The sequence below is a fragment of the Haliotis cracherodii genome, unplaced genomic scaffold (assembly GCF_022045235.1).
Source record: "Haliotis cracherodii isolate W230 unplaced genomic scaffold, xgHalCrac1.p SCAF_3, whole genome shotgun sequence".
In the NCBI taxonomy this organism is placed as follows: domain Eukaryota; kingdom Metazoa; phylum Mollusca; class Gastropoda; order Lepetellida; family Haliotidae; genus Haliotis; species Haliotis cracherodii.
Window position 1 is genome coordinate 35778172 of NW_027266286.1, and position 10614 is coordinate 35788785.

Genomic DNA, 10614 nt, shown 5'->3' on the forward strand with positions numbered 1-10614 from the left:
CTGCATACATTTTTGCAGGACATATAAACCGCATAAAGACCCTGAGCTATTTCTAAATGGCACACCTATCAAAGTTGTGAAGGAGGCCAAGTTCTTGGGACTTATTTTCGATAGCCATTTAACTTTTTTACCACACATTAAATACCTTAAAGCTAAATGCCTGAAGGCACTTGATTTGTTGAAAGTCGTTTCTAATTCAAAGTGGGGAGGGGATCAGACAACACTCTTGCACTTGTACCGGTCCCTGATCCGTTCAAAACTTGATTGGCACTCGTGAAGAGCAACCTCCTCGTGGTGAGTGCTGGGTAGCGCTAATAGCTCTTCCCCCGTGTGGAACCGGGGTAGAATATTTCCACAGCACCCCATTGCTGGTCGTAAAAGGCTACCGAATTGGGCAACCTGTTTGCCGTGGGTTGCGCCCCTGTGTCGGTGGAGGACGGGATTCTGGTGGTTGAGGGCATTGCAACCAGGAACCGGTGTTCCTCTTGCCCAACACACCACTTCGACCCTTACTTCGCCTAGACGGGTGGTAGAATTGGCCCGATTCTATCAATCGGCTGGTCACGCCATGCCCTGCGCATGGATACGTGTCACTTATGATATATCATATCAAACCATTTTTGATGTTGAAATCTGAACATCTACCAATGCAAATCTTAATATTGCCTAGTGTCCTATGCCAGAAGGCGGTGGCTCATGGGCCAATCTGGTGATGTCAACCTCCGAATTCTATATGTCTCCAATGTTCTGTCATGGGCCGAACCAGCTGGACATTTCTTTTGGTAGACAAATGTAGCTATTCGTGTTGTAATTGCTGGAGTATACCACCCCTGTAGCCCTGGTGATGCAGCATGGCTTCCACTGTAGCACCGTCCTTGTAGACACTCCATGGCGGGTGGGGAGCGGGGGTGCTGAATCCTATTACTTACATCATGGCTCAAACACACTCTGGTTCCAGTAGAAATGACAAAAAGAGGCAGCTAGAGGCTGATCTTCTTACATCTAATGAAGAAGTTTCAGTTTTAAGGCAACAAGAAACTTGGGCAAGGTTTATCGTCATTGAATCATCCGATGGAGGGCCTCTCAAAATCAATCCGTTCCTAGTATCAAAAACAATACAATCTATTTGTGGAGAAGTTAAGAACGTTTCACGTCTCCGAGACGGCTCACTCCTTGTGGAGTGTGAGCGGAGACAGCAATCACTCAATTTATTACAACAAAAACAGTTTGCAAACGTCAGTGTTGCTGTCTCGGCACACAAAACACTCAACTCCAGTAAAGGCATTGTTAGAGACAGAGCCAGATGTCTAGCCGACATGTCTGAGGAGGAGATAGTTGGTGAACTTACAGATCAAAATGTAACTTCTGTCAAGCGCTTCACTTTCAAGAAACATGATGTAGCATAGAACCTAGCAATACGTACTTGTTTACTTTTGCTTCCTGTACTATGCCCAAATCAATAATAGCTGGTTATCTTAATATCGGAGTGGAGGTGTATGTCCCCAATCCACTCCGGTGTTATACCTGTCAAAAGTTTGGACACGGTTCCAAATCTTGCAATCATGCTCCACGTTGACATCGTTGTAGTGAGGATCACCAAAGCTCCGACTGCAGTAAAGATCCTAAATGCGCAAATTGCGATGGTGCACATCTATCATCTTCGAAGTCATGCCCTGAGTGGCAATTACAATCAAAAATTCTCATGTTGAAATACGAAAACAATATTTCATTCTTTGAAGCAAAAAAGCGTATTCTCAGCCAGACTCCGTCTAAACACTCTCCTACTATCACCTACTCAGCTACTGTCTCAAAAAAATCAAACTGATCTGACTTGGACTAAGTCAGACAAACCCGTTCAAACTGTTGTAACGCCTCCTAGCGCTAATAGCTCTTCCCCCGTGTGGAACCGGGGTAGAATATTTCCACAGCACCCCATTGCTGGTCGTAAGAGGCGACCAAAGTGGGCAGCCTGTTTGCCGTGGGTTGCGTGCCTGTGTCGGCGGAGGACGGGAGTCTGGTAGTTGAGGGCACTGGTTCCAGGAATAGCGTTCCTTTGCCCAATACACCACTTCGACCCTTACTTCGCCTAGACGGGTGGTGGGATGGGCCAGGTCCTATCAATCGGCTGGTCATGCCATGCCCTGTGCGTTTAATTTCATTTGCACAATTTCGGTGGTCATGAGCTATATTTCAATTTATTGTACTGATCAATTTGACTTCAGATGTTCTTTAACTAATAGAACCATCTCCTGTTGCACTCATTTTCGTGTAGACATCTATTGTTTGAAATTATAAAATCAAGAATTACTTGAACATTGCTATGTTTGCCTAGAGTCATAATGCCCAGAAGGCGGTGGCTCATGGGCCAATCCGGTGGAACATTTTTTTGATGCTTCTGCTTGAGTATACCCTCTTGGTATCCTTGGTGTCACCTGTCGGAGGCCCACAGGTTTATGGCATCGTCCACCATGGACCCCCCTATGAAAAAAACGTTCCCATGATTCAGATGTTTGGTACTGAGGACGTTCGGATGGTTCACCTCTTAAGCTTAACCCATTTGCCGTTGAGAAAGCTATACAAGGCATAGCTGGAGACGCCGATGATGCCAAAAGACTATGTAGTGGGTGTTTGCTGATAAAATGTAAGAGACACAAACAAGCAGTTAGCCTTCTCTCCATAAAGTCACTGGCAAATGTTCACGTTGTGGTTTCTCCGCATAGGTCACTGAATAGCAGCAAGGGAATAGTACGAGACAGAGGTAGATTCCTGGCTGATATGATTGAAGAAGATATCCTTGAAGAACTCAAAAGCCAACATGTTCTCTCTGTGAAACGGTTTACTTCAAAGAGAAATGGTGAGGTCACCAAGACCAATAAGTACCTGTTTACTTTTGGTACTCCGACTCTTCCAACTTCAATTCGAGCAGGATATTGTACTATCAAGGTTGATATGTACATACCAAATCCATTGAGATGCTACAAATAACAACACTATGGACATGGTTCCAGAGCATGCGACAAACAGGCTGCTTGTCATCGCTGTGGTGGCAATTGTGCAGACGGTTCTGAGTGTGATAAAGATCCCTCATGTGTGAATTGTGGCGGTAACCATGTTTCCTCGTCAAAAGAATGTCCAGTATGGAAACGCGAGTCAAAGGTTGTTAAAGTCAAACATGAGAGGAACATCTCTTTTCAAGATGCTAAGAAAATTGTTTTAGATGAAGAACACTGTGAACGAAATTCTTACTCTGCAGCTGTTTCACGACCAAATACACGGCCCTAGCCTGTTTCCCAGCCTGTTTCACACACAACTGTCGGATGTCAGACAGATTACACATGAACCTCAACGGAATCACCTGAAATACTTTCACTTTCTGCTAATTCAGCAACTGTTTTAGAAACTGCCAGTTCTCAAACACCTACCCCAAAACCAGCTAAGAAATCAAATCCAAATGTTGCCTACTCAAAAAACAAAGGCAAATCAGATCGTCTCCCTAAGGGTCAAAGAGATCCTGTTACTATGTTTAATAGGTTTGGTGTGTTCGAGGACATGGATGTGTCTTCTCCACAAAACACACGATCCAGAGGCCATTCCCCTAGGAAAAAAGGCCGTGAAAGGTCTCCTGTCAGTGCACCATAATGCATAATAACACTATTATACAATGGAACTGTCGAGGGCTTAGGGCGAATTTTGATGAGGTTAAACTTCTATCTAAGGAATTTAATCCTGTGGCTTTTAGTCTTCAAGAAACATATTTAAGAGAATGCGATAATATTGACTTCCGTCAATATCATATGTTTCATTCATATGCGAAGGTTACCAATGGTAAAAGAACGGGTGGTGCCAGTGTACTCGTTCGACAAGGTACATTACACAGTGCTATACCGCTAAATACCAACCTACAGGCAGTTGCAGTACGATTAACTCTGCATATTGCTATTACTTTATGTTCTCTGTATTTACCTCCATCCACTGCACTTCAGATAAAAGATTTAGATACTCTTATCACCCAACTTCCTAAGCCATTTTTGCTTATGGGCGATCTTAATGGTCACAACCCATTATGGGGTTCGGGTGATCAAAATCATAAAGGGAAAATACTTGAAGAGTTGCACCAGAAGCATGATCTCGGTCTATTTAATGATAGTAGCAACACGTATTTACATCCAGCGACTGGTACTTACTCAGCTCTTGATTTAGCCTTTGCTGATCCGTCTCTTTTAGATGAGTTCTCATGGTCAGTACATGATGACCTTTGTGGGAGTGATCATTTCCCAACCTTACTCAAAACTATCGTTCCTTGTCAGGACCCGCCCATTACTAAATGGAAACTCAACAAGGCAGATTGGCAAACCTTTAGTACCATGTGCAGTGATGAATTAACCTTTGAAAATTTTATTGATGATCCTGATCATTTACGGATAAATTAATCAACATTGCCACAGAAACCATCCCTAAGACCTCGACAAATCCACATGTAAAAACACCGTGGTATAATGACGATTGTAGAAAAGCTAGGAAAAATAGGAAAAAGTCTGAAAGAGTGTTTAATAAACACCCAACGGCCAATAATTTAAACTGCTAACGAATGTCAAGAGCAAAGGCTCGTAGAACAATTAAACAATATAGACGTTCAAGCTGGAAAAAGTTTGTTTCAAAAATAGATTCTCGTACCCCCCTTAATAAAGTATGGAATATGATAAGAAAGATAAAAGGAAAGGGGTCACAGAACAATATTCAGCATCTACAATCTAATCATGATGTATTGACATCAAAACAGGATATTGCTAATAAGTTGGCAGAAACGTTCAGCCAAATTTCCTCCTCTAGCAACTATGACCCAAAATTTCAAAAATTTCAAAATCAGCAGGAAAGGAAAACTCTGAATTTTCGGCCTGATAATGCAGAGGATTACAATGAATCCTTTTCATTGACTGAGTTACAAGAGGCTTTGACCAAGGCTCATGATACAGCTTCTGGACCAGATGACGTACATTATCAATTTTTGAAACATCTTCCTGAGCCTTCTCTTTTAACCCTCTTATCCATATCTAATAATATATGGGAAAATGGTAACTTCCCTCCTTCCCGGCATGAGGCTACTATAATACCTGTGCCTAAACCTGGTAAAGATCACACAGATTCTTCTAATTACAGACCTATTGCACTGACAAGTTGTCTCTGTAAAACCATGGAACGGATGATCAACCGGCGTCTCGTTTGGTTTCTTGAATCAAATAATCTGATCACAGACATTCAGTGTGGTTTTAGACACCAGAGGAGCACCATCGATCATCTTGTTCGATTGGAATCATTTGTACGGAATGGCTTTGTAAACAAGCAACATGTTGTGTCGATCTTTTTTTTATCTTGAGAAGGCTTACGATACCACGTGGAAGTATGGTATATTAAAAGATCTCCTCGACATGGGTATACGTGGCCGTATGCCTGATTTCATCACTCGCTTTTTAGCAGATAGAAAATTTAAAGTTAGAGTAGGCTCCACATTGTCCGAGATATATGATCAGGAAATGGGGGTCCCTCAGGGCAGTATTTTATCAGTGACACTTTTCAGCATTAAAATCAACAGTCTTGCTAAAGTTTTAAATGAAAATATTGATGGTTCGTTGTTTTTTGACGATTTTAATGTTTCATGCCGTGGTGCAAATATGAATAGCATTGAGAGACAGTTACAGCTTTGTCTCAATAAAATACATAAATGGGCCTTAGAAAATGCTTTTAAATTTTCCAAAACTAAAACCTGCTGTGTTTATTTTTGCAATAAACGGAAACTGCATAAAGATCCTGAATTGACTTTAAATAATATTCTCAAGCATGTCCTGCTTGACTGTATTGATTTTTCCATCACAAGGGATAAATATTTCAAAGTATCATCCATAAGGGATCTTTTTAATAGTATTGATTCTCGTTTAATTATTGGTTTTTTAAAGGAAATAGAGTTGATTAAGAAATTTTGATTGATACATGTAATAAAATATGAATGTTTTAAAATTGGTAGTTTAAATTAGCAACTGAGATTGTTTGTGGCAGTATCCTTGAAGGGGGTTAAAGTACTGTAAAATTATTGTCCCCCGAGAGGACACATAAGCTCCACGTCGTTCAAAGTAAATTTACGCCTACCACGATTTTAATCGTAGTATATTCGTTAGTTTTAATTGACGGCTAAACGTGCATATAATCGCCAGTGGCTGAAGGTAGGATGTAAATCCTGCTGGGGTCCATGCAGGTAGCAAAGGTACTATAAGTCCCCATGGTCCCTAGTATGGTGATCTACCTTCAATTGCTGGCGATCTATAGCCCGTTTTAATAATGTATTGTTCTGTTTTGTAATAACTTTTTTATGATCACGTATTAGTTTTAAAAAAATGATATCTGTGATAAGTCTAGTAATTGTACTGTCCTTTGATGACAGGTTTTTATATAGTATAAAATGTTGTTTTCTTAACGTATAAATTGCTTTAGTCACGATATGGCTGAAATATTGCCGATGTGACTATAAATACTCACTCACTTAAATAATATTCCAGTAAAAGTGGTCACAGAAATCAAGTTTTGGGGTATTACCTTTGATCAAAAGTTATCATTTATACCTCACATTAAAAATCTTAAAGCTAGATGTTTGAAAGCGTTTGACATTTTAAAGGTAGTGTCAAATACTAGGTGGGGTGGTGATAGAGAAACACTATTACATCTCTATAGAACTTTGATAAGGTCTAAACTTGATTACGGCTGCTTCATTTATGGTTCAGCTCGTAAATCATGCATTCAAGTACTTGACACTGTACACCACCAGGGACTTCGGTTGTGTCTTGGAGCTTTTCGGACATCGCCAATTGACAGTCTATATGTGGAAGCCAATGAACCCAGTCTTAGCCTAAGACGAATAAAACTGGAATTACAATATATCACTAAACTCCGCTCCGCCCTTCTAATCCAGCATTTAACAATATCTTCAATGCTCCATATCAGCATTTATATATCAGAAATCCAAACACAATCCCACCACTTGGCATTCGCATGCAATCCCATATCAAGGATGCGAATTTAAATCTATCTGCCATTGCCGAATTCAAAATCTCAGAAATGCCTCCTTGGCAATCGATACAACCTGATGTTAATTTAGAATTAGCGAACCTGAAGAAGTCTGACACTAATCAGTTATTCTATCAACAAGAATTTCATGAACTGAAGAACCGATATTCCTCTTATACCAGTATTTACACTGATGGTTCAAAAGATAATTAAAAGGTGTCTGCTGCAGCTGTTGCTAACACTTACACAGTGTCTATACGTATAACTGACGGAAGTTCGATATTTACGGCAGAAGCTCAGGCTATATTATTAGCTTTGCAATATATTGAACAGTCTTCTAAAAGCAGTTTTGATAGTTTGTCCTGTTTACAGGCAATCAAAAATCGCAAAGTGGATCATCCATTTGTAGCTGAAATTTTAAGGTGTCATCTCCATTTATCCGTAGCTGGAAAAGATATAATTTTTTGTTGGCTGCCCAGCCATGTTGGCATCAGTGGCAACTGTAAAGCAGATTCTTCGGCAAAAGCCGCTCTTAATAAACCAACTTCAAACACAAACTTCCCATATTCTGATCTAAAACCATCCATCAGACAATATGTGAATGACCATTGGCAAAAAAGTTGGAATACCAAGACTCAGAACAAACTTCATGCTATCAAACCACTAGATTATGGCGACCATGGGGTCTACACACCGTTCACCCGAGGGACAGATGTACACTACAGAATGATTATGTGCTTCGTGATATTTACTCTCCACTTGTCATCATCAATGTTATTGATTGATACACTGAATTCTACTAACTTTGATAGATTTATCCCCAAAGAACACCAACTGTGTTTAAATGATGTCAATTGCATTTGCACGAGGAACACGGACAGCGTCACGCTTATTGACAGGCCGTGTTTTCAAACAAATGGACCGGTGTTCAGCCAAGTTATACCCCGTCTACTCATTCTATCAGGCGACATTGAGTTGAACCCAGGCCCGCCGACTATGCAAGATCTAAAAGACACCATTTTAAGCGTAAAACAAGACCTGTCGCTTGAAATTAGATCTTTGAGAGATGAAATTAAATCTGTTAACAACAAATGTAACCTGCTTGACACAAAGTTCTCTGAGCTGAAATCATCCGTCGATGAAATGAAACAGAACCACGATGTTATGTACGCTGATGTGGATGCGGTAGCCGACAAACTAGAAAGCATTGAGGACAAAATCAACTCGTTGGTCACCGATGTAGATAAACTTGAGTCTCTCAGTCGCAGAGACAATGTGATTATTTATGGCATACCAGAAGGCGAGGACTCAAACGTTGAGTGTAAACAGAAGGTCCTACACATTCTTACGCAGAGTGTTACACATAAATCTTGGACGTCCGGCGATCTTGTGAGAGCACATCGTCTCGGTAAGACACAGCAAACCACCAACAAACCACGCCCCGTGATTGCCAAACTACGTGAGAGTGACGACAAACTTGAGATACTGAGGGCGAGAGCCACCCTGAAGGACGCTGGGTATGGAGTGTCAAGCGATTTGACCAGACGCCAACGACAACAGTTGAAAGATCTCAAAGACACAGGGATGCGCGGTTACTTCAAGAATGGCCGGCTGATTACGGAACCTATATTTGAAAGGACTGCGACAGATCCAATTGATTCTCGTCGAAAGACAAGATCAGGTGCCAGGAACAAAACTACTTGAGGACTCGGCCCGGCCCCGGTCAATTGTTCACAGGAGCCAAATGAACGACGCACCGGTATCAACCTAACTCATGAAATTGATAACACTCTGTGCCGATTTCTTTGCTGGAATGTGAATGGTCTATCCAGTAAACTCTCAAATAATGACTTTATTTCATATCTACAAACCTTTGACTTTCTTTGTCTATCGGAAACCTTTTTGGACAACGTAGACTATGACTGGTTGCCTGGATATAAAATATTTTAATCTCCGTCGGTGAAATTGTCAGGTCATGGCAGGAATAGTGGTGGAGTTTGCTTTGCTGTCAGGTATGAATTTCAACAGTTTTGTGTGTTACGTCGAAATGATATTGACAATCTTTTGACCATAGAAATTAAGAAAACTCCCTTCGGTTTACCAAAAGATATTCTGATATTCTGTTTATATATTCCCCCTGAAAACTCAACGTATTACGTGAAAAATCCAAATACTTGCTTATTTGATAAAATTGATAACTTTCTTCTCGACCTATCAGAGTACCTATCTGATTTCTTTATATTACTGTGTGGGGATTTCAACTCTCGAACAGGTACTGAGAATAACCCTCCAGAACCTGAATTAAATCACGGTGATCCAGATATATTTCCTGAAGACAATCCTTGTGACAGTAGTAAACGATCGTCACTTGATGATGTGGTTAACAAATTTGGTCGCCTTCTTCTTAATTTATGTTATGTTTATAACCTGTATATCATGAATGGCAGAGTGCATGGCGACAGAAGTGGTGAACAAACATATGTAAGTAGTAATGGCAGTAGCACTGTTGACTATTTTATAGCGTCAGCTGAATTATTCAGATTTGTTGATTGCCTAACTGTTGGGGAGAGCACAGACTCCGACCACTTTCCTTTAGAACTACAGTGTGCATTGTATAATTCTGTATCGGAACCATTATCAGAGGATATATTTTCTGACAGCTTTAGATGGAATGAATCTAAAAAACCCCACTTCTTACGATGTCTAAGCAATAATTTTGATGAGGTGTCTGACACTCTGTTTCAGACTTTGAGGAGTAATATGCATGATGCGGTCGATCTCTTTATAAACATTCTTTTGGAGTCTGGCAAATGTATGAAACGAGGCTCATGTTCAAATTTAGTTCCTAAAAAGCTGTTTAGTTTAAACGGTAAATGTAAAGAACACAAGAGATCAGCCAGAAGAGCACTTCGCGAGTTTCGTCGAAATAGATCAGAACTAAATAGAAGAAGTTATTGTAAACTGAGAAACAAATATAAAACAGAATGCAGACAACACCTTAACTCTTTAAGACATCTGAAATTGAATAAATTAACCAACTCATTAAACAACTCAAAGCTTTTTTGGAAAGAGATAAAATCTCTACGTAATCCAGTCATTGCACGTATTAATATTACAGGTCCAGAATGGCTTCTCCATTTCAAACAGGTTTTTGGAAATAAGCATATTTTCGACGATAACATCCATGATGTTGCTAATGATGTAAATTTATCTGATGTTGAGCGAGATATTTTAGAATCGGAAATTGAAGTCGCTGAAATACACGATGCCATTAATACACTTAAATCAGGTAAATCTCCAGGCCCCGATGATGTCCTAGCTGAAATGTTAAAAAGTTCAAAACATATCATTACTCCCTTTTTGCACCCAAATGCATGGTCTAGATCTGTCATTGTGCCTGTATTCAAAAAGGGAGACGTGACTAACCCCGATAACTATAGAGCAATTTCTCTAACAAGCATCTTAGGTAAACTGTTTGCTAAAATTCTAAACAGTCGTCTTTCTACCTGGGCTAATGTTTTTGACAAAATCCCACCAACTCAAGCTGGCTTTAGAAAATCA

General features: G+C 40.2%; 1 protein-coding gene across 1 annotated transcript; it reads left to right on the top strand.

Moving 5' to 3' along the window:
* Positions 1–8049: 8049 nt before the first annotated feature.
* Positions 8050–8757, top strand: LOC139475393 (uncharacterized). Its single transcript, XM_071258613.1, has one exon. The coding sequence runs from the start codon at positions 8050–8052 to the stop codon at positions 8755–8757; it is 708 nt and encodes a 235-aa protein (XP_071114714.1).
* The last annotated feature ends 1857 nt before the right edge of the window (positions 8758–10614 follow it).

Excerpts from the sequence above, each read along its gene's own strand:
- LOC139475393 (XM_071258613.1), top strand. The coding sequence starts at position 8,050 with ATGCAAGATCTAAAAGACACCATTTTAAGCGTAAAACAAGACCTGTCG.